The sequence below is a fragment of the Osmerus mordax genome, chromosome 7 (assembly GCF_038355195.1).
Source record: "Osmerus mordax isolate fOsmMor3 chromosome 7, fOsmMor3.pri, whole genome shotgun sequence".
NCBI lineage: Eukaryota > Metazoa > Chordata > Actinopteri > Osmeriformes > Osmeridae > Osmerus > Osmerus mordax.
The window spans coordinates 18,456,291-18,483,685 of record NC_090056.1 but is presented as its reverse complement, the minus strand read 5'-3'; the positions used below and the strand labels follow the sequence as shown (position 1 = coordinate 18,483,685).

Genomic DNA, 27,395 nt, shown 5'->3' with positions numbered 1-27,395 from the left:
CGTGGGGAGGGGAGAGAGAGAGAGAGAGAGGCTTCTGGAGAACAATGGGAGAGTATGTTAACTAATCCTAACGAAAGTTAGGTTAAATCATTTGCAAACTAAAATCAAACGTAACAAATTAAATCACAATATGCCAATGTTCACAAGTAAGAAATGTAGCAATATCGCAGTTACTGTTGTCAGTTTGAAGAAGAAGAGTCAAGGTTCCGTTCGTCGTTGTCAAACGGTTAGAGCAAAGGAATCTTTCGTTCAAGTTCCTAGTGGTCCAGTGAGTTGCTGATTGAGAAGGATAGGTCAGATGTGTCGCGAACACTTCCGGTGAATCCTTGCGAAAAAGCGAGGATTGCTTGTGCGTCGAGGTTTTATAATCCTTGCGAAAGAGGGGTATCCTTTTGGAGGTGAACTCTTTGATTGGTCAGTTACTCCCACCTGGGCGTCCATCCTGAGATTGACGTATGGGTGTGAAGTGGTTGATAACTTTTCAGAGTTCAGCTATTTCAAATGTCCATGTATTGCTTATACTTCAAAATATAACAATACAACATTCATAAATGGTTTAGTTTGTAGATTCGAATCATTTTGATATCAAGATTGACTGATTTATCATAACAGGAAAGGAAGTTACATTAAAACATCAAATTATATCAACACAGCATTAAAGGGAAAGCATACATTATAACACATCAACTACTGTCATTGAAATAGTGTCCCTGAGCCATGTAGTCCTTGAGAATATGTTTGTAAATCCAGAAAAGTTAGTTCTTCCTTAAAATCCTTTGTCTCCATACTGTAAGGCCATTTTGGTCTACCTTCTGACCCCATGCTGGGCCAGAAGCTTTGAAGCTCCTGCTCTGGAGATAAGGACAAAGGGGGAAAACCCCCTTTCTCCTTGTCGGGGGTAGGGGAAAGGTGTGATGGTACGTGGTTTGTCTGTTGGCTCTGCTACACCTGTATGGCTGCGCCATATTCTAGGGGGGCTATTGTTAGAAATATGGCTCTCTTGGCCAAATGGTGACATTAATAAACATTACTAAGTCTGACAGAGTAGGATCATTAGGGCATCTGCCTCAGCAAGGATGGCCATCGGCAACTCCAAGAGGATCTCCCTCATTGGCTCATTGCTAGTCCCCATCCCACCACACAATGACATTTCACTGGTGGTGTTAAGCTGATGGAATCCTTCTCCTTTAAAATGATGAGAGCTATCTTAGAATAGATTTACAGCGTATCACCGTTACCTAATGGTCCAGGGGGAGAGCATCCTAGTAAAAGACGAACTGCTGGCTAAGCCTAACGTTGTGATATTGTGGGTGGTCGAGTCCATCAAAAGCCTCAAGAGGGTTTTAACCCTCCGCGTGCTTCTGGCTCAGGCAATCAGGTAAGTGTTCTGTGGCGGGGCTCTAGTTGAAAGGGCAATACGAACAGAAATTGATTGCCTCGTTAATAAAAGTCAGATGATGCTACCGCGAGACTCTAATTTACTCTCCTCTCCTGCCCCTGGGGAGATGTAGGCTAGCCACCTCGGTCGACAACATGACAGAGGAACACAGGAGAAAGGCGTTTAATCTGCAAACACTACGTAAATACACCACACTGAGGGAAATATGATGACATGACATTCGAGTCGAAGTGATCAGCAAGTAAGAGCTGTTAATTGTGTTTCATACTTTTGCTCTGACCTGTAGGCTATTTGTTATCATGTGGATTGAAATTAGGCCTACAAGCAAGGGAAATAACACAAACACCGATGAGATCCCAGAACTCGTAACAAAATGCTGGTCTCTTAAGTTTTGCAAACGTCCCCCGAATATTATTTTGATCACACGTTGAAGGGTGAAATGAATTCCAGACGGGGAGTTAACCAACCTTGGGATTGAATCGTGAGTCGTGCAGGAAACTACAGTAGGGTTAGGGTTAGGCTACAGCACCCAAGTGAAACAGAGGTCTTGACTGCCACCTAGTGAAATAGGTTTACAATTACAAACATAACAGTTTTAAATTACGACCATACCAGAGATGGGAATTGACAATGTACAAATACTTTGTTACTGTACTTAAGTTTTTTCTGGTTCTTTACGTCACTATTTATTTTTGAGACAACAGAGGGAGTTAGCGATGTCGACATGACTGAGAAAAGAGACATTCCTGATCACCCATGGCCATATATGAGTGAGTGAGTGATGAGTGAAGGATGTGTGTACTTTTGCCATCGCTGGAATACACTTAGGTGTTACTGTAGCCTGAAAGAGAAACAAGGACAGTATCAGTCGGGTATAAAGTTTATTCGTTATTCAAGAGATGAGTGAAAGAGGGAATAAGTATACAAAAACATAAGTACATATGTAAAACAGGTGGTCACATCTTTGGGTTTAAGAACATGCTGGCAAGCTAATATTTGGAAAAATACCAGTGTTTTTGTACCATTGTATGTGAACTTGAAGAGCTTTGGCATACAAATGTAGCATAGGAAAAAATTAAAAAGTTTGTTTCCAAACGACTTGTGACAAATTGGATGACTGTGAGATAATGTATAGAGATACTAAAAGACTTATTTGAAAGGGATAGTTTTCCTTACTGTTTATTCTTTGCATTTCTGGTAATTTTTTCTGGTTCAAATTAAAGTGAGAGAGAGGGTGCATTAAGGGTTTACAGTACAGAACATACATTCAAATGCATATTTTTTACATAGTATTACACAGTTGTAAATTCAGTAAACTTCTAACTTCTACATAATGTGGGTAACTGTTGACATTGTGCTGACATACTGTATCTGCCAGAAACAAATTAATAAAAAACTTGCAAAGCCTTTGCATATACTCTATATAACTGTAATTTGAGCCCTGTAACTACATGCATTTTTATTCAATTTCAGTGTTTTTCCGAAAGATACAGATCTTTTTCCGTAGGATGTTATCTGACGCTGTCCTATTCTCTATCTCTAAAGAAAACCATGTACATGCCATGCACTTAGTCTTCAAAAAATAGGGGTTTAGGGTTACACTGTTGATTCCCGCTTTTACAGTACACCTGAATTACTGGTCTTTAACTGATTATCTACACACATGTGCATCCATCCATGTAGCCATGCTTTTTCCAGGCAGCAGATCTTTGTTTAACAGTCAAACCATACAATTACAAAAAACAATCTCTTATTGTGAAGCATTAAACAAATGATTATTTGCTGTACTATGAGGATAACGCAAAGCACAGTAGTCAACCTATCAATTTTGTTATGCTAAATCATTCACTGATCGAAGTACAATTTTACCGCTGTCTATAATTAACGGTGTCTTATTGTCTGAGCTCCAAAACAACATTACGGAATTATTAGTAAAGTAAATTAAATGATTCTAGAGTTATATTTAATTAATACATTTTAATTAAGTTTAGTGCTAGTACTCTAGTATCTTAAGTGCCACCGAGAACACAAAAGGCAACCTTATTACTGTTAAGGGGCACCCTTACATAATCGTTGATCAATCCCTCTTAACTGAATATTCTATATTTGGCTCATGACCATCATTCAGGTAATCAGAAATTATTAGCATCCGTTTCATACATGTTTTTCAAATTCAATTGGCAATTAAGTCAAGCTTCTCAAGACCCCGGGATAATTGCATACCTTACATAGTAGTGTAGGTACTTAATTGATCCCCAAGGGAAATTGCAGATTCCTATTATAATCATTTTCTACATTAACCAGCTGTTGTGGATCTATTTGAGTCCCGGCCACCCCTTGTCCCCATAAGCCACCTCCCCAGTAAAGGAGACGGGGGAAGGGCCCCCAGGGGTGTACAGGTCAGAGTCTGTGTCCGATTCCCCCTCTGCGAGGTAAGGCCTAACCCTGGCACAGAGGGAATCACCAGCCCCGGCCCCAGCCCCGGCCCCAGCCCCGGCCCCAGCCCCGCCCCTGGCCTCGGCTCCAGTGACGGCCCCGCCGTTATAGAAGGACGATCCGAAGAAGTCTTCTTTGGCCTGGGAGATGCTGAAGCCGCTGAAGGAGCGCTCCAGCTCCTCGTGGTCCACGGACGGGATGGAGAGGGACGTGTCGCTCTCCACGGCGGCCACATCCGGCTGGCGCCTCTGCCTCCTCTGCCGCTTCCTGCTCTGGGAGCTGCTCTCCCGGCAGCTTCCCCCCGGACCGGAGGACGAGCGATCGTGGACCGGAGCGGGAGGGGGCGGCAGGCGGAACAGGGGGGGCGAGTGCTCTCCGCTGCCCCCTACGGGCGAGGGGGTGTTGGCCACGCTGCTGTTCCATGCGGGCTGGCTGAGGGGATGCTGCATCTGGTGCTGCCAGGATGTGGAGGGGCGCCCCTGGCTACCTGAGGTGGTGCCCACAGACAGAGCCTCCAGGGGAGGGGACTTCCTCTCCACTGAAGCTGCGGAGCAAACCACCTCTGGTGCAGAGCAGGTCTTTTCTTCCTTCTCCTCCCTCACTTCGATTTTCTCCTCCTTCTCCTCCTTGCTCTCCTCGGGGCTGAGGTAAGGGGGTGCTGGGTAAGCCTCCTTGGAGTTGAAGAAGGCCTCCGTCTCAGAGCGCGGGATGCCCATGCGTTGGACGTACACGTTGACCAGGAAGTCCAGTTTCCTGTCCATGGAGCCCACCTAGAGGAAGAGACAGAGTCTGACTGAACACTGAACAGGAGCACACAGCCAGGGAGAACTGCCAGTCCCAACACGACCCATCTACCCAGCCGCATCCTAGGAGATTGATAGATTGGACAGTTTTCCTCACCATCCTTCGGGATTAGGATTAAGAAATGAGTACCCCAGACCCGTGCTTGGATCAGGGGGCAGGGTGGGTCAGAAGTCTGGTTTACCTGTTTCTCCACTTTCCCCAGTCGTCCCATCATGCTGGGGTCCTCGGGGGCCTCTCCTTCACCGGCACCTTTGGGACCCTTATCCGACACTGGAGGACCTTTACCAATAATCTGGTCAACTCTGGCAGTCAGAGAGAAGTAACATTGGGGATGAGACGACAGTTTTGATCCAAAAGAAATGACTTGAAAACAGTTATTGTTAATCAGGAGTGTCCTTAATGCAGATCCTTCAAGGTAAGGAACACCCCCCAAATTGACAAGACAGACAACATGACAAACCTACTTAGGTGAAGAGGAAATGTAAATGTTCTGAAAGTGATGGCTTATGATGATTGGGTGGTGAAATACTGTACGTAAGTAGAAGTTCGAAAACAGTTTCACACCAAAAGAAAGAAACAGTCAACAAGTAAAAAGCTAAAACATATTGTATGCTTTTCCTTAAGCTTCATGCTTCCTTCTCATTGCATCCTTTAGGGGGAGCTCTCCCTCTGACTGCTGTCAGAAAGCGTGCAAACTCACTGAACCCTGTTGAGTTAGGCTACATGACTCAGCTCAGAATTATGTTTAATGATTATTTGAATTGATTACTTTCAACTGATTAAAAAAGCAGCTACTTACTTACAACAATTTTTTTTGTTGTTGTTTTTTTTTACCATGACAGTATTCAAATGAAATGAAAAATTTGACATTTCATATCTGAAATCCAGTTTGCACTCTAAGACACGCCTGTGTGTCTTCAGACATGTTCTCATGGGAGAATGATTGTGATTAGGTTAGCAACCTAACCTAGGGCCTTCAGTGGACTTCTTATGGCGAGGTGTAGATGGGGGGGGGGGCCCCACAATCATATCTATCCTGGCGAAGTACACAGAGAAGATATGAGTGCAAAGCAACATGAAGCAACAACATGGAATCACTTCACAAGACATAAAACATGCACAAATAAGTCTAAATATATTCCATTCATGTAAAACACAGTGGACACATATACAGCACAGACAGCTTGTGGTTTCGTTGCTGGAATATATTTACATATGTGTTGAAAGTTTGTCATCAAATCACAACATATGTGGCAACTTATTTGAAGAAGAAAATTATGGGAAATTCACAGCAAAGCCAGAGGAATTTCGAAAGTGCCAAATGAAAGCACAAATAGAAAATTCTAGCACTTTTACACATATTTCACTTCTAAATGTGTAGTGACTGTAAGTGGTGGTGATTCTGTGAATGTTGGGGTACCCGGACTAAGGAGGAGAGTCCATCGCTTAAATTGGGGTTCTTGCCTGGACTGCAGGTTCTTAATCCGGGACAGCATGTCCAAGTGGCCTGCAGAGTACTGCTCTATCACATCCATGACGTCATACGGGCGAAGGCTTTCCTTGAATCTCCTCTTTGATACCAGGAACTTCATGATGCTGTGGAAGGCAGTTCAATAAAAGCCTCTTTCTTTTTTCTCCACAAAATCGTTCAAATGTTCAGAAATCACAAATGATAAATCCGGTTTTCAAAATGAATGTATAATAACTTGGTGAAAGGTCAGGCAATGTTATACAGCTAATGAACCCAACCACCTCAAAAAACACCACAGAAGACTGAAAGACACTCATTGGACTCATGAAGCCACTGGATTTCCTTGGCAATTTAATAAAACGACATATAAAACCCAACTCTTACCAAATGGCTCTAATGGTGACCTTTAACCCGGGCGATAATTCTTGAGTAAAATAGTCGCCGTGGCAGCTCTTATCGTCGGCCATGTCTTCTCCAGGCAAGCTGGCCTCTAAGACGCAAAGTCAAGGACAAACATCAAACCACTTTCAAGGCCTAAATTATTGGCTCCCACACACACCGACATATTGTCCGGCAGAAGCCAAGCAAAGTTTGGGCCTTAACTTCAATAGTGCAGTTTCCCATTAGCAAGTTGGTTCCAAGCCAGTTGAGACTGTGTGCATCTTTATACCGTAGCAATGGTGGAGTTCAAGGGATTTTGTAGGACAAAAAATAAATTTAATGCAGGAATTGAGGGAACTGGGGATAGCTTAGAGATGGTAATTGCATAGTGCCCTCTGTGTACCACCAAGGATACGACAGCCATGCATTAGCAATAGCATGCTGGCTAGATTCATTTTCTCCAGCCAGCAGGCTAACCTTGAATTTGGTTCAGTGTTTTGAGTGGGGACATTCGACTGAGGCGTACTAGCACGAATGGGGAGGCATCGTTCATTGTAAAAGAAGGAGAGTCAAAACTAGGACAGGAGATCATCATGCAAGGTAAAACAAGGATCTTAACAAAACGGTATAAGGTATCAGTTTGTCCTTTTTTTTATTGAAAACACTTGACTTGAATCCTCCACCACAAAGACAGCCTTCAAAACATCTGTAAACTAACTAGAGGAGTAACTGCAACTGCAACAGAGTCAAGCTAGCTGGAGGTAACTGCAGTATGACCAGTGTGCGAATTACGGGGCCCTAATTACAACTTGGACCCCCCCAAAAGAGGTAAAAACAACAGGTCGGGGGGGTCGATACATTTATATATTGTGCTTACCTGTAATCGTAAATATTACTTTACACCATGGAGAAGAAGTTGACCCCCAGATTGTCATTGTATAATTCGCACTCTGAGTATGACAAGACAGGAGGCCACCCTTTATCCTCGCTAGACTGAAGTATCCAAACAATAGAGGATTAAAGTCAAGTTGTTCAGTGGATTTCGACATGCACGTTTCCCATGTCTATGACTGTGCGTGTGATGCCTGTTTTTGTCTGATCAACAATTGGCCGCAAAACAAATGCCCAAATTTCTTACTTATTAACCCCTCAATTGCTGCCAAGAAGAAGAAGGACGGAAAACATGAATATAAATCTGTTATGGGCCCTACAATAATGAAAATGACATCATACAAAACAGTGTGCAAATATGAGATCATACGGTATATATGGACTCATCTGCAAATGTCATGTATGGGTCTAAGGAAAAAACATAATGCTCAGCCAACTAGTAAACCAGTGGGAACAAATAATACAAATACATCTGATGAGCACACTGCCGTATGATAAGGACTACAGTGTGCATTACACACATGTATTCTGGACATCATACTACCAGTAAATGGAACTGTCTCTTGGTTAAGGTTACTATGACTACAAAATTTAAAGTTGACATCATGATTGGTTAAGAATGATAATGATTTCATTATAAATAACGAGGAGAGGGGTGTAAACTGTGTTCTAGAATCAAACAGGATCCAAACGAGACAGAACGGGGTTCTTTCTGGTGACAAGGTTCTAAGGCCATGAGTTCTCTAACCTGGAGAACTCTTCAGTCGAAAGTCTTCGTCTTGCATTTCTATCAGCACTTTAACATGCCACGAAGCAGAGGAAGAGAAACAGCTAATGAGAATCAGCTTGGTTAATAAAAAAGTACTGTTATGTATTGATGGAAAGATAGATCAAGACCACTACTGATAGTGATATATGAAAGCAGAGGGAATATTGTGATTAAGAAATGTCACTGTATTGACTAATGACTGCATCAAAGTTTAATTTATCTGCATAGTCTAGCAACAGGAAGATTTTAATGAATCTTATTTGTCATAAGATGGCATTTACCTATTCTACATAGTTGCTGACGTGTCGCTGGTGCCATTCTACTGACAGCAGCCTGGGTGACAGATGGCACAGGGGCACAGTATAAAATGTCCTTGCACTCTCTCAACTCTGAGGTTGAGGACAGAAGCTAACTACAAACATACAGTACAGTAACCCCAGTCAAGTAATCAGCTAGTACAGTAAGCCCAGTCAAGTAATCAGCTAGTACAGTAACCCCAGTCAAGTAATCAGATAGTACAGTAACCCCAGTCAAGTAATCAGATAGTACAGTAACCCCAGTCAAGTAATCAGCTAGTACAGTAAGCCCAGTCAAGTAATCAGCTGGGTGCTTGTCAGTCAGAAAACTCATCAGGCTGTGGTTAGTTTCCTAAAGGCCTGAATAGGTGGAATTACATACTGTTTTTTTAGTGTTGTACTTATGTACAAGAGCACTCAATTACTCACATACTAGTTTAAGAAAGCTAAAGTCAAGGTGGATTATTGGTGGTTTCTAGGTGATATATAGGTGTGTTTTGGGTACAGTGACCTATGAAAGATACCTGCTATAGTCCAACGAATGAACCCAAAAAGCTAGCCAAACTGCTAGCTTGTTGTAGACATTTTTGTAGTTTTGTAGTCCACTTACCCTCAGAGTTCTGGCGAGATGTGCTTCCCCTCATCCGAAAAGCATGCATGGGCCCCCGCCCACGCTCCATGAATCCCTCTGCCCCATCCTCGGCCCCGGGTGACTGGTTCCTGCTTTTGGCCCCCGGGGTCCTGGATGGACTGGGGAACACTTTGTCCTTCAGACTGGCCTTGCGACTACAGCGGACGTAGGTGGGAGGGCACACACAGATCACAGTGAGCAGATAACACAGGCAACACACAGAGACCTGAAGACTGAAAACACCTAGAATACACAGACATACTGATATTCTGTCATGTCTATTCTTATTCGCGTTCAGTCAGTGTGCCTCTAAACTTTCGTCTGAAGACACGCACAAGCTATAAAGGTCTGAGATGAATATTATGATTTCTGGTCTAGGTTATACTCTATCCACATAGAGATGATGAAGGAAGCTCTACCCTATCAATAACTATTCACAAACATAGGGACTTTTTGGACTTAATTGACTCTAGGTTGAACTACATTCTCAAAAAAGCTGACATTGTTCACGATAACCACATCAGAACAGTTGCTAACTAACTGATCGGTAGCTGGCTCATATATCTCTTACTCTGCATTTAGAGAACATCTATCTAACCTGTACACAGTAGTGGAACCAGAGGGTGGTATTGCCAGGATGGGTCTTACCTCTGTAGCAGAAACGTAAAATGAAGCAATGTCCAGCTGCGGAAGAAGCCATGTCTTTGTGCGCACTGTCGAGCACTCAGCGGTCAGCAGGCAAACAGCGCGAAGCAACAAGCAAGCATGCATTGGCAGCACAGTGATACTGAAGGCTTCAAAAAAGAAGAACCACGGTTTCTCTCTATTCAGATACAAACAAAAACAAAAGAAAAATAAACACAAAGGTTCATGCAGACATGATTCGCTGTCATGTATTCCACCTTGAATGGGAATCACTTTAAAGAAAAAGAGATTAGATTCCTAGTTACAAAGGAAAAAGGCATGTTGTTATCCTGCTGAACGAAAGGGCTGACTGGGCAAAAAGGAAGCAAGCAAATCACCCAGATAAAAGCATTACTAAACAGAAATGATAAATCAAATATCTGACAAGGCAATAAACTTGGATGCGCATCTCTGTTTTCTAGAAACCAGAGGGAAATGCAAGACGTGTGGGCAGAAAGGTATCAGTTTTCTCCTCAAATGTAAAATAAATATATGTTTGCTGACTGAATAAGACGACATATCTGAGACAAATGAAAAATATATACGTCCTATATGTGCTTCCTCTACTGAGTCGAATTTTCTGTCAAAAATGGAAAGGAAGGAACGGATAAAGAGGACAGTAACAACAGACACACTAAAACACTTGCAGTGCAGATGTTAGTATCTGTGCAACTATACCTAATGGTTGTTGGGCAGCAGCCACAAAGCCTGCCTTTGGGTGAATTCGCATTACTGGCAGTTGGAGACAGAGAGATAGTGAGCAGTAGAGGAGACACAGAAGATAAAAAAAAAAAGCTATGGATGAAAAATAAATTGTTCCAGAATAGCAGAGTCATGTCAGTGCTATCAATTAAATTATGATATCAGAGAAACAGTGGCAATATATGCATACAGCTTTGTTAATTAGACTTGAGTGTTTCTAGACAGAAAAAAAAAAACAATGTCGTTGTTCAAAAATCATTGCTCTATTATCTATTATGTGGTAAACACACGGTAAGATATAAAAAAGCATTTCATCAGTATGTTGAAATGTTTCTCCCTACCCCTTGAAAAAAATTGTGTGTGTGTGTGGGGGGGGGGGGGGGGGGGGAGATTTATTCAGGTGTCGGACTGCCTGCTTTAAGCCACCTCTCCAGCCAGAACAGGACTCACCTGTGCTGGTCCAGCTAGTATTTAAGGCTGTCACCCCGGGGCATTGAAAGAAAAGTGACACACCTTTAGAGCTTTACATTACATCAGCTCTTCTGCTGGGATTAGTTTGCGAAGTCTGAGTTTTGTACTTCATTAGTTATCATAATGTCCTCTTCCATGGAAGTGGTTGGCTGTACTTCTGGTTTAGTCGTACTTTGAGGAAATGTACTGGCCAACCACAGCAACAATATTTTTGCAGCCATTTCCATTTGCTACCAATCAAACGACCCAGGGCTGGCCCGAACTAATCGCTGGGCCCTAAACAAATGTTAAGTTTGTTTATTGGGTTGGGCCGGCCCTGAAACGACCATTAATGGTTACCCATACATGGGTGTCTTTATGAACCACTGCTTAAAACTCGTTTTGTTGTTTTGGTGCAGAAACCTTGTGTCATTTCCCTGTTCCATGAGTTGGGTTTTAGGGAATGTTACAAACAAGAAGGAGCTTTGAGTTACATATAGGGCCTACAGTAGCTTTGTGCTAGCAGTGAGGCTAACGTAGGCGGCAAGGTTTCCATTTAGCTTTGTGCTAGCAGTGAGGCTAACGTGACCACTGAGGTTTAGCTTTGTGCTAGCAGTGAGGCTAACGTAGGCGGCAAGGTTTCCATTTAGCTTTGTGCTAGCAGTGAGGCTAACAGGCTGTAAGGTTTCCATATAGCTTTGGGCTAGCAGTGAGGCTAACGTGAGCACTGAGGTTTAGCTTTATGCTAGCAGTGAGGCTAACGTGAGCTGTTCTTGGGGGCAAAATGCAGCTGGAGGAGGCTCTCTTATCATACAGGCAACTAGATACAATACTCAGGACTCTCTCTCTTTCTCTTTCTCTCTCTCTCTCGCTCTCGCTCTCGCTCTTTCGGTCTCTCGCACTCACACCACACACACCCTCCCCCAAGAAGAGTGTGTCAGCACCTAAGAGCACAACTGAGGAAAGCCAGGAAGTAGGACAGGAGAGTGGACGGCATGGAGCACTAACCTGGGGGACGCGTCTGTCTGGGACTCCTTCCTTTGAGTTCAACAGATCAAGAGAGGGAACACAGAGGCACAGACGAGGACAGAAACACACACAACAAAGACACGGGGCAGGAATTGGTGTTGAATATCGTACAGTATAAAAGCCAACAGTGCATGACATATTTGGACAAGCAGGAATTAGCGTTTGCATAAGTGAGTACCTGTCAGGCAGAAAGGGGACAGAAGGGTAACAGATTATGTCAAGTCAGCCAAACTATCGTCTTCATTTAAAATGGCCACAATTAAACCATGATAAGACCTGGAAATCTTAAAACTTTCACCATAAAGTACTGTATCATCATGTACTAGGCAAAATTGTCCATTAGTTTTTTTTCCTACGTCAACTTCATCATTATTACAGTAAATATTCAATATTCAAATTATTCAGACCTAAATGACTTGCCCTTCAGATTCCTAAGGAGATCCAGTTGGTTCAGGGGAGGTATAAGTCTGGAAAAAAAGAATTGAGTTCACTTCAAGAAAATAAAAACCTAGCTGTCACAGTGTTTCAGTAAAGGAAGGGCTGATAGACTTGCAGGAAATTATGTCTTGCTAAATGAGAAGTGAAAATCCACTTGGAGAAACAGCATGAGAGCATATTTGCTGGCAGACCTGAAGCGTATAAACAAAATGAATTATTTCCCAAAGTAGCTATTGCTTCTGGCTGCATTGTATTCCAATGCTGTATCCCAGGTTGACAGGACCCAATTACTGTATGCTGTAAATTTGAAGAAAAATGCATTATAGCTAGACCTGAAATTGAATACTGGATTCAAATAATTCATTTAGTTATCTTATTATTTACCTGTACATAGGAAGCGAGACGGTCTGCTCATAAAAGTCCCATGTTGACAGAAGGTCAGTGCGGCCTAGATTGGTGGCATGATACCGCCAGGCACCCTAACAAACATTATATTTGGTTATTGTAAGAAATGTAGTTGTTTCCTTAAGCAGACAGGTAACGGTTTTCTGTGGTGAAAACGCAGGATGTTTGTGGAGGTTTGTGGAGGTTTGAGGAGGTTTGTGGAGGTTTGAGGATGTTTGTGGAGGTTTGTGGAGGTTTGAGGATGTTTGTGGAGGTTTGTGGATGTTTGAGGATGTTTGAGGATGTTTGAGGATGTTTGTGGAGGTTTGTGGAGGTTTGAGGAGGTTTGTGGAGGTTTGTGGAGGTTTGAGGATGTTTGAGGAGGTTTGTGGAGGTTTGTGGATGTTTGTGGAGGTTTGAGGAGGTTTGAGGAGGTTTGAGGAAGTTTGTGGATGTTTGTGGATGTTTGAGGATGTTTGTGGAGGTTTGTGGAGGTTTGAGGAGGTTTGTGGAGGTTTGAGGATGTTTGTGGAGGTTTGTGGAGGTTTGTGGAGGTTTGAGGCACACCTGGATGAGGCCTGCGGCAGGGTTGCGTCTCTTCTCAAAGTGCTTCTGTCTGTGCTGCTCCTGCACCTTCAGAGCAAACCCTGATCCCAGGATACCCTGTGTGTGGCAAGGAGAGAGAGAGAGATTGAGAGAGAAAGTGTGTGTGTGTGTGTGTGTGTGTGTGTGAGAGAGAGAGAGGAAGAGAAAGAAAAAAAAAGAGAAAAGATATAGACATAAAGGACTTTATGGATTTTGATTAAAGACACAAAGGTTATACTTCTGTGAGAGCATCTCTTTTATCTTTCACAACCCAATGTGTTTTTCACATAGTCCTGTTGAATGTGCTAATGCAACTCTAAACCTGGAGACTGCTTATTGAGCTGTTTCCTGCCAAGGCCCCATGTGTAATGTACTGATATGGTGAGCTAAAGCATTGAATCTGAAGAGTTTCCCAAAGGATTATTGCTGATGTGTTTGGAGGCAATGTCATAGCCTGAGCACACAGGGATGAACAGATCGATTAAAGATCATTACGGGATCAGAGTGAGGGGTTCGAACAAAGTAAAATCTTCAGCCTCAACGGGGAGCAGATCTTGCAGGGTCGCCCCCGCAATTAAATGACTTTGAAAAAGCTTAGCTGGTGGTTACCATACCCCGTGTGACTGGTACAACAGCATGCCAAAGTGCAGTCGATGGCTGTTTTTAAAGCAGTATATAACCATGTCCTTTGGCTCAACCAATGGGCTTCAAACTTATATTTTTATTTACATTTAGTAGACACTCTTATCCAGAGCGACTTACAGTTAGTACAGGGACATTTCTCCCGAGGCAAGTAGGGTGAAGTGCCTTGCCCAAGGACACAATGTTATTTGGCACGGCCGGGAATGGAACCAACAACCTTCTGATTAATAGCCCGACTCCCTAACCGTTCAGCCATCTGACCCCCACTTACAGCGGGAAGGGCAAAGAACGCCACCCCGATCATGCTGAACGTAGCGGCGAGCAGACGTCCGTTCCACGTCTTGGGGAATTTATCACCGTAGCCTATCGTAGTCAGAGTAATCTGGAGGACGGAAGGAGAGTATCCTGATCAATCGTCAATATTGGGTGTTGAATATTTACGGATTTGGCAGTTGTTGAATGTTTGATCGACAGGATGGAGCACTTTGTAAACACAGAATCTCAGCCCTTACCAGGCCCCACCACAGGGCGTCCGCGTAGGTCTCAAACATGTCGTTGTCGTCCTTTTCCACGGAGTACACCAGGAAAGAAGCTAGGATCAGACAGAGGAAGCCTATGTACCATGCAGTGATGAGCTCCTGAGAGAGAGAGACAGAGAGAAAGAGAGAAAGAGAGAGTTACAAGTAGGCTACTGTAGAGTAACAAGAGTAGTGTTATCTTAAATAAAATCCTTTGAACAACATATAGGGCCTAGCTGTCCCTAAAAGATGTACACATATGTTGCACACATACAGGCTCAAGTTGGATTTCACAACTTATTATTACGACACGTTTTGTGCCACACTTAGGTGTGACTCATGTACACAATGTAAAAATGACTAAATGACTAAATGTGACTCATCACTCAACCCTCACAAACGTACATAATGCGAGGGAACAAAACTAGGAACATGCCGGCATCCATACTGTTTGTAGTCCTCACCTTGCTATGGGCATAAACTACAGATCCTAGTAATTTCCAGGTGCCTCCGCGACGATCCATGCGCAACATGCGCAGGATCTGAAGGAACCTCAGACTCCTGATGGCTGAGGTGGCAAACACGTTTCCCTGGGAACCAGCGGCCAATACCGACACCGACGCTATCAGGACCATGATGTCTGAGACAGGAGACGATGAGAGAGAAGAGGAGAGGAGGGGATTCAGGAGTGGAAGGACAGGGACTGAAAGCTAGTTTGAGACGGTGACATCATGATTAATGGCTGCCTGGAGAGAAGCTTTTGTGTGACAGGCTTCTCTGTAGGGAGTCAGGTGGCTGAGCGGTTAGGGAATCGGGCTAGTAATCAGAAGGTTGCTGGTTCGATTCCCCGGCCGTGAAAAATGACGTTGTGTCCTTGGGCAAGGCACTTCACCCTACTTGCCTTGGGGGAATGTCCCTGTACTTACTGTAAGTCGCTCTGGATCAGAGTGTCTGCTTAATGACTAAATGTAAATGACTAAATGTAGCTGTGTTCAAAGGGCGTCATTGTTTGACAGATGAGATGACAGTGACACGTACAAGGTTATGTTAGCGCTACCTTCTGCTTTGTTTACGTCTAATTGAAGTGTACCCCACAGCTGTTTTAGCAGTGTTAATGTAACACCAGGGGGGTATTCCAGAAAGCAGGTCATGTGACATACCCGGGTAAGTTAACTCCCCAGCTGACACCCAGCGTTGTAGCAACATTCCCAGTAGGTTGCTGCAACATTGTGAATCAGCTGGTGGGTTAACTTACCTGGTTATGTTGCATAACCTGCTTTCTGGAATACCCCCCTGGAGTGTTACTATAAGCTCCATATCATGACAGTGGACCTATAAAAACACTGATCAACTCGAATTTACGCTCCTGGAGTTGATGAACACTTTGATAATTCGCTGTGTGTAAAACCTGACTTACTGGAGTTGGCGATGACAGCAAGTTTATTTTAATACTAGCTTTCCGTCAGTTTTCAAGAAATATAATTAATGAGAGAGAGGAAGAGATGTGTGCTAGGAGAAAAGATAGTCAAGAACATGAGATGAAACATAGAGTTCTGTGACTGATAGAAGGAGAAGAGGGACTGGCTGCTTTGTGGCTCAGCCAGTCCTTCCACATCCTCACCAATCACACAGAAGGGTTTCCGGGCGAACTTCAGCCTCCCCCTCCACCCTCGGTAGCGACAGCAACAGCCAGCCGCCCAGATCCTCACGATGTACTCCACTCCAAACACCACGATGGTCACGACTTCCTGCGGAGCAGTGAGTCTCAAAACTGAGCCATTTACAGAAATACTGTACACCACAAAGCAGGGGCAACACATCCAGAGTTCGTGCCAGTTCATCATATATATATGTAATGCATTGTAGTTTACTTATGATTAATTCAAGCTATTGATGAGGGGAAACCTGAATCTTCCTAGCCCCAAGGACATCTGTGAGTGTAGTATAACTATAGTTATATATATCATAGTGCTGTGGAACCTTTGCACAAACTCTGTGCTTTAGAGTCTTAATGTTTATTGAAAGATATACTAGAACACAAGATGGGGAAAATGCTCGTGTCTGATCAATAATGAAAATTCATGGAGACCGAAACTAAGACGATTTGTTCTCATACCAGGATATACAGGGCACTCTCTGAGCTGTTCTTGAACTCCTTGATGGTGGCAAACACAGACAGGATGAGGCAGGAGAAGACCAGCAGGAACCTGGGAGAGGAGGAGAGGAGGGGAGAGGGGAGGGGAGGGGAGGGGAGGGGAGGGGAGGGGAGGGGAGGGGAGGGGAGGGGAGAGGAAAGGAAAGGAAAGGAAAGGAAAGGAAAGGAGAGGAGAGGAGAGGGTGAAGGACTCAGTTTGAGTCACTCTCCACACCTCACTTGACCAAATTGCACTTTTAAGCATAAGCAAATGTCTCCATCTGTGAAAGAATATCTTAATCCCAAGGAGTGTGAGGACGGTTGTGCATAATTAATGCAAATTACTTGTTAGCACACCGGTCAAAAAGCCTCTAGTGTAATTTGCATAAATGGTAGCCAAATATTGGCTGTCAAATATTTCATGACCTTTTCAACTCATATGATAATGAGATGTGCTTAAATCAATAACTGATCATATTCTCTACTCTGGAATGCTTTTCAATAGATCTACACCAATGTATTGAACATCCACTGTACTGTAGCCTATGCTGTACATGCAATCTTCTTTCATAAAAAAACACTGGAGTCATCACATCACTGTCCCACGACCTTCCTCAAAACCAGACTGAAGACACAAGTCCAGGGTCCTTCACCAGAGAGACAGTACACAGTCTGTTTGCAAACTACGGCCCGCATGCCAAAACAAAGACTTAGATTGCTTACAGTGCGCAGCCGAATGGGTTAAAAAGGATCACTCACTTTTGCCATCAGCTTGTTGCTTTGTGCCAAAGCTCTGGGGGTGGGGGGGATTTACAGTGTCTGTCACTCAGTAGCTCCCCTGCAGTCCCCCGCCCTGGATCTGCTCTCCTGCACAGCCTAGCAGAGGCTCTGTATCCCAGTCCCAGACTACTATCAGCTTGGTCAACTCCCCTGACGGTACGTCTCAAGTCGTACCGTATTTCGTGACATGAACTGAAATTGAGTCAGACTAGTAATACAGTGGCAGGAGCTGAAAGCCTTAGAATGTGTTGGTCCCTGCTGGAAATGTTTCTTCAGCTATCTAGCTGTTTCACATTAGGGAAGCGCTCGCTAGACTTAATGCATAGCAGGCTCTACTGTATCGTGTACTGTACGTGAAGAACTTTAATGTAATTTGGTCAAAAAAGAGCTAAGTGGTCTGGTGACTGATGTGATCTATGGAAAGCTGCAGAGGGAATGTAATTGGCTGAAAACCAAAAGGGGTGATTAGAGCTGCTGGGCTATCTCTGATTGGCCGGGCACGCAAGGTGAGGAGGGAGTGATTGGTGGACAATGCTCAAGAAAAATCATTTGATTGGTGGAGAGATGGTGAGGCGAGGATGGAGGGGGGAGGATGTCAATAGTCAGGGCCTCTGAGAGCTTCTTAGAAGAAGATGAAACATTCTGGAAGGACTCCAACAGGGCTAATGGAGATAAGAACAGATACTGGGCCGGGAGGGAGGGCCGGGAGGGAGGGCGGTGAGGGAGAGAGGGCCGGGAGGGAGGGCTGGGAGGGAGGGCGGTGAGGGAGAGAGGGCCGGGAGGGAGGGCTGGGAGGGAGGGAGGGCCGGGAGGGAGGGCCGGGAGGGAGGGCTGGGAGGGAGGGAGGGCTGGGAGGGAGGGCGGTGAGGGAGAGAGGGCCGGGAGGGAGGGCTGGGAGGGAGGGAGGGCCGGGAGGGAGGGAGGGCCGGGAGGGAGGGCTGGGAGGGAGGGAGGGCTGGGAGGGAGGGCCTCTCGGCGGCAGGGCCAGGTTACAGCACACCGCAGGAGACAGCAGTGGCCTCCTTAAAACAGAGAGAGGGCTGTGTGTTCTCAGACCTTTACCACTGCACTGTGATACAGCATTAGACCTTTACCACTGCAGTGTGATACAGCATTCGACCTTTACCACTGCACTGTGATACAACATTAGACCTTTACCACTGCACTGTGATACAGCATTAGACCTTTACCACTGCACTGTGATACAGCATTAGACCTTTACCACTGCAGTGTGATACAGCATTAGACCTTTACCACTGCACTGTGATACAGCATTAGACCTTTACCACTGCACTGTGATACAGCATTAGACCTTTACCACTGCAGTGTGATACAGCATTAGACCTTTACCACTGCAGTGTGATACAGCATTGGACCTTTACCACTGCACTGTGATACAGCATTCGACCTTTACCACTGCACTGTGATACAGCATTAGACCTTTACCACTGCACTGTGATACAGCAATAGACCTTTACCACTGCAGTGTGATACAGCATTAGACCTTTACCACTGCACTGTGATACAGCATTAGACCTTTACCACTGCACTGTGATACAGCATTAGACCTTTACCACTGCAGTGTGATACAGCATTAGACATTTACCACTGCACTGTGATACAGCATTCGACCTTTACCACTGCACTTTGATACAGCATTAGACCTTTACCACTGCAGTGTGATACAGCATTAGACCTTTACCACTGCACTGTGATACAGCATTCGACCTTTACCACTGCACTGTGATACAGCATTAAACCTTTACCACTGCACTGTGATACAGCATTCGACCTTTACCACTGCACTGTGATACAGCATTAAACCTTTACCACTGCACTGTGATACAGCATTAGACCTTTACCACTGCACTGTGATACAGCATTAGACCTTTACCACTGCACTGTGATACAGCATCAGACCTTTACCACTGCACTGTGATACAGCATTAGACCTTTACCACTGCACTGTGATACAGCATTAGACCTTTACCACTGCACTGTGATACAGCATTAGACCGAGCTGTATCATACAGTGATACTGTCAGACTGTGACACAGTGCAGTGTTAAAGGTCAAGAGCTTTTTCACAGTTTCTAACAGGCACACGGACTGTATTTCAGATCTGCGAGTGCCAGATTGAAGCCGCTGAACCATACAAAGCCACAGAAGACAGGATCCTGATGGAGAATTGTTCCGCTTATTACATCCTGTAACGTAGAGAAGTCTCCAGCCCTGCTCCTGGAGAGCTGCCTTCCTGCAGGGCTTCCAACGCTACTCTGGCTCACCTGATTCGACATGACAACCAGCTATTTATTATAATCAGGTGTGCTAGATTAGGGTTGGAAGGTATCTCTCCAGGAACAAGGTTGGAGACCCCTGTGGCCAGACCACAACAGGTGATGTTAGGACTCAGTACAAAGCACGGGTGCAGCTAGGGCTATGTTATGGAGAATATACTATTGGAGTCATTTATTAAAGCAGGTGATAAACCAGTTTTGATCTGCCACACTAGCAATACTATTTGAACAAAATAGCTGCCGACACATATTGGGAATCTTACCCTTGAAGCCTACCTTAACTGACAACACTGCACACCTTAAACTAAAGATAATTTCAATTTTCAGGAGGCTTTGAACAAGATTGATGGATTGGTCCTTGAGGAAGGATTGTTTTAAATGAATAACTGGCTTTTCTGTCAGTAATTCAGAAAACACATTAAGTCAATATAGGCTTCCAATTCATTTAAGAGTGGCACAACAAATCACATACTGGTAATATAATTTTCAACCACTTTATCTTAATGTCCGCGTAACTAGCTGGCCATCAGTGCCCATACTTCAGTAGCGATACCCCCCAGATGTACAGCGATATTATATATTGGGTGTGATTATTCACTGTCTTGTGTGCAATGCATTCCTAAAATTGTTTATGCTGAGTCTTGGGAAACCTAATGGACCAACACATGCATATACATTAACACGCTGTCACACACACACACATCAATATGGCTCAGTTTTAATACCATCCCGGGTCTAAAGCAGCAATGCTCATCTAAATGCAGTCAGAGGAAAATCGCATTCAACCTGTTTGTTTCACAGCAGGCACGTTGACACATTTCCACTCACTTTCAGAGGCCTAGACAACGTTTAGCTGCAAGGTAAGAATTGATCAAATCATGATGAAGTTTGGGACATGAAAAAGAGAGCTTTCTTCAGCTGCAGTAAAAGGAACATCGATTTGCATTTCTCAGCGGCGTCGAGACTCTCTGTGATGACTTGGAAGTGTAATTGTAGAAAAAGGGGCTCTTACTAAGCAGAATACATCAGGACTGTGATGCACCAGCGTTGCAGTGGGTCCTTTCAGCCCCCAAGGGAGGCTGAGGGGGATAAAGGCTTCCTACAGGATCAATTCTCGGGATCTAGTGAAGATCTCCAAAGCCTCACAGATCTCTGTGTCCCTGAGGGAATAAATTGGGAGGCTTGTCGATGAAGAAGCATTGCTACTTTACAACACCCAGTTAATCAGTTGTTGTGTTTTTTTGGTTGGGTAAATGACACATAACAAAGTGTATGAATCTGAATTTATTGCAAATTAAAATACCAATATAATTTATAATCCTCGTCATCCATTTCTAATGTTTATAAAAAAAGCGAGCACATTTCTATTTAAGTTTATAAACCGCTTTAGAGAATATACAGTAGTCATGACAAATATTACACTGCACAGATCCAGGTGAATCCAAACTGAATTTCAAAAAAGTTTAGAAAAGTAGAGAACAAAGTTAATGACATAGAGAAACGTTGCTAGGATACAGGCAGACATCTCTCTGTATTCAGCAGACGGACAATGGTTCTTTCCGTCATCATGACCTGAGAAAGGGGAAGATTCTCTCTGTGAAAGTACAGCTAGTGAACGAGTACATGAGAGACTTCTCCTTCACATCGTAAAATGAGACTTCTCCCTCCTCATAATCCACATACACACCCACCTTTTTGGGCTTCTGTCTCAGAGCAAGATGAATACAGTTTCCAATGTTAGCTACATACTCATTCTGCTTTATTAACCCCACAGTCCAACATCCATTTACTGGATTCAGCTTTATGTTTCCTTTCCTGTTGATGGACTCGCTGACAACTCCCACTGACCACTCCGACTTTCTCTCAACTTGCACTTCAAAGTAAAACCTTCCTGAACTGTACCCTTCCTTTCCCAGAACAGAAGACATTGAATCAAATCCGTGTTCGTCGTTCAACCAATCAAAAGTGTTCCGTTTCATTTGTTTCCTGTCATAAAACACAACAGGCTTGGGGTTTGCTACATCGAGCTCCAGAGTCACACCCACTGCATACCTTTGCATGGCTTTCAGCTCAGCTCCACACAACGTCTTGAGTTCCTCACCAAGTGTCTCCACCAGCTGAGACATGAACTTCCTAAGTGTCCCCACTGGGAGCTGATTGTATACCTTGACATCAGACCAGGATTTAATGGGTGGAGAGTTGCCAAGAGACTGGAATTTTTGGAGGAGGTTAAAAGGGTCCTCATTGCATGAGAACTGATCCAACTCAACTCTTCTTTTTTTGAGATTGATGATCTCGAGCTCAAGCTCTTTGATGAGCCCCTCTGCCCATTTCTCCTTTGCCTCCTGTTTCTTCAAAACCTTCTCAACAAGTGCAGACTGGCATCTCTCAATGTAGCGCACAAGGGAAGTGAAGACCTCAATACTTTCCTCCACCTCTTTCTCTGCATTTCTTTTACTCAGTCCTAGGGCACTCTCAATCTCTTTTATCTTCTGAAGTCGATCACTGATCTCTTTTTGAACTTTAGACTTAGTATTCCCAAGCCACACCTTCCTCAGGCCACATTCTTCCTCGATGAGCACGGCATTGTGGGCCTTGTGGTTCATCTCTGTGCAGAAGTGACACACATACTCCCTGTCAGTCCTACAGAAGAACTCCAGGGGTCTTTCGTGTGTTTTACACACCCTGTCCTCAAGGTTTGCAACAGGCTCTATCAGCTTGTGCTTCATAAACGAAGCCACTCTCTGGTGAGGTTCCAGGTGAGTCTCACAGTATGACGCCAGACACACCAGGCAGGACTTAAAGGCCTTGAGCTTCCTTCCAGTACAGACATCACAGGCCACTCCTCCAGGTTCTGCGTAGTGTTGTTGATCAGGAAGGCTTGCTGCAACTGCAGCAGGAGCAGACTGCTTCACAATGGCGGCCATTTCCGCAATGAAAGTGTTGACACTGAGGTCCGGTTCACTATCAAAAGTCCTATTGCATAGTGGACACTGGCACTGCTCACAGCCTTCCCAATAATCACTGATACAGGCCATGCAGAAGTTGTGTCCACATGGTATGGACACGGGTTGGATAAAGACATCCAGACAAATGGAGCACTGGAACTGCTCTTCGCACAGTAGAATGCTGGAGGAAGCCATTGCTGAAAATAGACCAAAAACGAACTGTACTGATCCTTCTTTCAAAACGGTTTCATTGTCATAAGTCAGGCGACAGTTAACTCCTTTATCTTAGTCTGACATGACTATGCTACCTTTTATTACTACTCACCTCAGTGTGTGTTGACTATGTGCTCAAAGTAAAGAATAGAAACTGGGATTTTAAGACCGATCCTGTTGAACGTATCTGCAAATAGGACAAAATAAGACACTCCCTACTTAAACAGTATCCAGTTGGGTTATTGCGCAAACAACCGTATCTCTTAAAGGAATATCATTCAAATAAAAATGTTACCTGCACTTCTGATCATTTTACGCTTCAACCGTTTTTCTGAGCTAGTTTATGATTGCATAAACATGAGTAGGTTCTGGAAGATACAAGCACTAAGAAAAGTTGAGCTTCATTCCTCTTCAAGGACTGTCCTTGGTGGATGTCGACCTGTGTGACAAACGAGGTACAGTGTGTGTGTGTGTGTGCTTGTATGAGAGACAGAAAGGGAAGGTTTTATGGGTAAGGTAAGCATTTTCTCCTTCATCTCTTATCAGAGTTGGACCACTGACAAAACACACACACACACACATGCCAGCAGAGCTGAATTGCAACAAACCCAGCACTGCTACTTGACATGCAATTAGCGTAAAATCCTTTTTAACCCAAGTCTGTTTCACAGCAGACACACTGACAGAACTCCACTCACTGCCAAATGTCTAGACAAGGTTTAGCTGTGAGAGAAGAATTGATCAAATCAAGATTGAGAAAGGACAGGTCTGGGAAGGTCTGAGAGCTGTGCTTTTGCTCAAAGAAACGTTGATTTGCATTTCTCAGCAGCATCGAGACTCTCTCTGTGATGACTTGGAAGTGTAATTGTAGAAAAAGGGGCTCTTACTAAGCAGAATACATCAGGACTGTGATGCACCAGCGTTGCAATGGGTCCTTTCAGCCCCCAGGGAAGGCTGAGGGGGATAAAGGCTTCCTACAGGATCAATTCTGGGGATCTGGTGATCCCAGAAGCCTCATATACTGTATAGTCTCCTTGTTGAGTATTTCAAGAGCTTTGTTATGGAGAAAACTGAGCAATTCCCTCGGAAAACGTCAGTTGATTCATCGCCTAAAAACCTTTAGGGGACGCTGGGAAGACATGGGAATGCAGTTAACACATCTATAACAAAATATTGTATTATATAAGCAAGGTGACATTATTCCAATTTCCAGACAATGTGTACCACAAATAAATTATGCAGCCACTAGACAGAAAAGCTCACACTAACAACAATTATGCTTAAGCCTATAGCTGCAGATGTTACAGACAGTGTCAGATTGTACTGGAGCCTATTGTTTTGTCCAGCTATTTTAGATTCTCTCGCCTCCCAGAATGATCAACGACTGATGAAGGGTACAACACCACGTGAGTTGGAGAGTTTGGATGTTCTCTCCTTGCACCTCAGAGGGAGAATGGTCTAGCGGGGAGAATGGTCTAGCGGGGAGAATGGTCTAGCGGGGAGAATGGTCTAGCGGGGAGAATGGTCTAGCGGGGAGAATGGTCTAGCGGGGAGAATGGTCTAGCGGGGAGAATGGTCTAGCGGGGAGAATGGCCTAGCGGGGAGAATGGCCTAGCGGGGAGAATGGTCTAGCGGGGAGAGCTGGCGCGGCAGTAGTAGCAACAGAACACAGGTACTCGGGTTTCAACTATCGATCTTTCACACACGAGCAACACGAGCGTGAAACAAGTCTGTCTATTTCCTAGCGATGTTTATCACGACTAAAAGGACGGCCGATCCCTTAACATGTCAAACATCATGGATGCTTTTACATCAGGTTGGGCCTACAGGGAGTGAGAGGGTTTCTTGTTTGCCGAGTGCCATCTCTGCATTTCACCACGAGATGTGAAAAAAAGGGAGAAACTCGTGTTGAGATGGCAAGATTCGAGTGAAGTCAGCACGACAGTTTTATAAATAAGATGGAGGGAAGTGAAACGGGTCTTAATAGATTAAATGAAGTGTGGTGGACGTAAATAATGTATTAGGGAGTAGGACCAAAATGGAACCGAGAGAGAACAGCAGTTGTACTCCACGGGCTCTCATTTTGGAGAGGAGCGTGGATAGAGTAGCCTACCATTACATCAGTTGCAACATGCAACTGTGAGAACACAAAACACAGAATGCTGACTCTGGACTTTGTCACTTGATGTGGAGGTTCTTAATCACCTGGTTCCTCGTCACTCTGGAGACACTAAAATGTTGTGGCATCTGAAACAAGAAATTAAAGGCCCACACAACTTAACCCTTGTCTGAAAAAGAATTTAATTAGATTAAGTTAACACACAACCTAAAGCAGGTGACCTTTCTGACACGTCAAGTCAAGTTCAATGTCTGTTTGTGACTGTCAGGCCAAACACAATTAGATGATTCGATCGGCTAAAGCGAACAGATCGGTATTGATACATTTTTGAGCAAATGCCTCAAAACGTAACCTCAGGTTCAAATGAGTGAGTGTATCATTTTGTCTGCACAGCACTAAAATAATGACTATTTTATAACATCTCAGTTGATCTCTGGGATTGAGAACTCCACAGACCAGGCCAACTGTAGGCCTACCTACAAAATCAAACTCTCAAACTTCAAACTCAACCAAATTACAACGCACAATGTTTCTTTTTCATAATCATTGCACACCTCACAACACTTCGCACAACTCAGACAGCGACCCGCTTGCTTGCGCCTGCTCGCGCTAAGCCAAACACATTTATCAATAACGCATTCCCTGGCCAGTGTTCAAAACACACTGGCCAGAACATCCCTTTCTGGGTGTAAAGGGATGTTGATATTTGATAGGATGCAGCCTACTCTACTCGATACAAATAATGAACATTACCATACAAAAGACTGGGAGACACTTTCCAAGGGTTAGGGGTTTTCCAACACTAGATCATGAATGACCGCAACATCAGAATTTGTAAAAGTAGCCTACTGGCGTTAAACTCGGGCGCTGACCACCGCTAAGGGTGCTGAAACCACCGTACCATGACTCGAGACCGCTTCTCAAATCTGCATAATGTGCACAATAAATTATTCAAGAGGCAGCCTGAATATGGTACGAATCAGTGATCAGTGATCACGTCCATAAAACGAGCGTGATGAAAAGAAGTATCAAAATGAATAGATTGCATGCAGTGACTCGTTTGTTGCAGTCATGTTTGCCTCGGTCATGCTTCGCACAAAGTTGATATTGGCTGGCAAATGTAAACCATGCACGGGTAAATGCATTATCAAGTTATAGGCTACACGCTAAAGGGTAGGAGATTATATTCCTTAACGCATACGATCGTTTCCCTCCACGCCCTGAAATACGCATGCAACTGTATAACAAAGACTGATGTTTGAAGACGAGGTCCACTTGATTGCAGGCAATGTTAATGTATTTCTAACTCCGACTGATGTTAGAATAGCCTACTTACACATAAGCGTGGTAGATGAACGCCCATCCCCGCGGCCTCTCCAGTGCATTGTACAGGAAATTTTGTAGTTTCCGATAACTGGCATTTCTCCTGGATGGTCTTCCTTTTGCAACGCTGGACCTCGGTCTACTGAGGATGCTGTTCCGCTTGGGGCTGTCCGAACCTGCAATGAGCAGCGCACCGTCCCTACTCGATTCAGGAGCCCCTGGGTCGAGCCCGACAAAACCGACTTTATGCTTCTTCTCTCCGGCTTGAGTTGGGTAAACCCCGCCGTTGAGATTTTTCTGCTCCATTCAATAGTCGAGGCGACTAAAGCGGCGAGTTGTTGGTGCGGTTGCCCCGAGGTGGCATCACCGGTAGAGGGGTGTGTGCTCGTGAATGCATGCAGCCGGTCGACTTGATCCTACTGGAAAGCCAACTGCGATGTGCGTGCAAACTGCAATGCTCTCATCTGAGATCCTTCCGGTGATAGGGAGAGGCGTATTTGTCACTAAATATTTCGGTCTAGAGGAATCAGAATCACGTCATCAAATATCCATGTCCAGTTAGAATAAAGTCGTATATTCTAATGACATCCACCTGAGGAAATTGGAAGTACCAATTAATTACTAAAACGAATATGTCTTCTACTCCAAAACTCAGTCCAAGGCATGAGAAAAAACTGATCACCACATCTAACTAAAAACAGAGAGCAAAGGACATGGGTTCTATGTTGTACGATCATATAATATTTATAGGTATATAGTGCTTCTGCGTCATGGTAATGGACACTTAAAACATATCTGCGTGTTTGTTTCTTCAATATCAGGGATATGGTTGCGATGTAGAGAACAGGCCTACGTGCTAACGCCTGAAGATCATTCCCGATTCCTGATTGAATTCATCAACTCCCATGGGTCCTTCTGGACTGAAGCAGCGGTTGATAGAATTAGGCTGAATTGGGCACTGCTTGGCTCTTACTTGACTTGCTCTCAATAATAAGTGCTGAAAATACGATTACCTTCGGATTGAAAATAAACTGATTCTTGTTCAGTTAAGGGAGGTAAAAGGGAATGGGAG

The 27,395-nt window shown here is 44.2% G+C and overlaps 2 protein-coding genes across 7 annotated transcripts; both read right to left on the bottom strand.

The window, feature by feature from the left end:
* Positions 1-2,267: 2,267 nt before the first annotated feature.
* LOC136945638 (potassium voltage-gated channel subfamily KQT member 2-like) lies at positions 2,268-26,629 on the bottom strand. 6 transcript variants are annotated; one of them, XM_067239586.1, is made up of 18 exons: positions 26,337-26,629; positions 16,627-16,717; positions 16,132-16,258; positions 14,975-15,150; positions 14,505-14,630; positions 14,264-14,374; positions 13,333-13,428; positions 12,766-12,860; positions 12,351-12,410; positions 11,923-11,952; positions 10,441-10,494; positions 9,058-9,233; positions 8,131-8,178; positions 7,630-7,647; positions 6,495-6,600; positions 6,104-6,235; positions 4,821-4,941; positions 2,268-4,605 (listed from the first exon to the last, which is right to left on the bottom strand). In XM_067239586.1, exons 1-18 carry the CDS (start codon positions 26,627-26,629, stop codon positions 3,715-3,717), a joined length of 2,751 nt encoding a protein of 916 aa, XP_067095687.1. In that variant the 3' UTR covers positions 2,268-3,714. The 6 variants fall into 6 exon arrangements, 5 of the variants coding, with proteins under 5 accessions (XP_067095687.1, XP_067095688.1, XP_067095686.1 ...); XR_010876851.1 differs by lacking the exons at positions 2,268-4,605; positions 4,821-4,941 and adding exons at positions 4,978-5,345; positions 5,439-5,675; XM_067239587.1 differs by lacking the exon at positions 8,131-8,178.
* Positions 20,998-23,069, bottom strand: LOC136945640 (E3 ubiquitin-protein ligase TRIM39-like). Its single transcript, XM_067239590.1, has 2 exons — positions 22,994-23,069; positions 20,998-22,865 (listed from the first exon to the last, which is right to left on the bottom strand). Exon 2 carries the CDS (start codon positions 22,861-22,863, stop codon positions 21,286-21,288), a length of 1,578 nt encoding a protein of 525 aa, XP_067095691.1. The 5' UTR covers positions 22,864-22,865; positions 22,994-23,069; the 3' UTR covers positions 20,998-21,285.
* Positions 26,630-27,395: the final 766 nt, after the last annotated feature.

Bases quoted from the DNA above. Each gene is read 5' to 3' on its own strand.
- LOC136945640 (XM_067239590.1), bottom strand. From the start codon at position 22,863: ATGGCTTCCTCCAGCATTCTACTGTGCGAAGAGCAGTTCCAGTGCTCC.
- LOC136945638 (XM_067239585.1), bottom strand. From the start codon at position 26,629: ATGGAGCAGAAAAATCTCAACGGCGGGGTTTACCCAACTCAAGCCGGA. The intron at 12,411-12,765 runs GTAAATAATAAG...CTTTTTTTCCAG, and splicing joins GTCTCGCTTCCTATGTACAG to ACTTATACCTCCCCTGAACC. The intron at 6,601-9,057 runs GTAAGTGGACTA...TTTGCGTCTTAG, and splicing joins ATCTCGCCAGAACTCTGAGG to AGGCCAGCTTGCCTGGAGAA.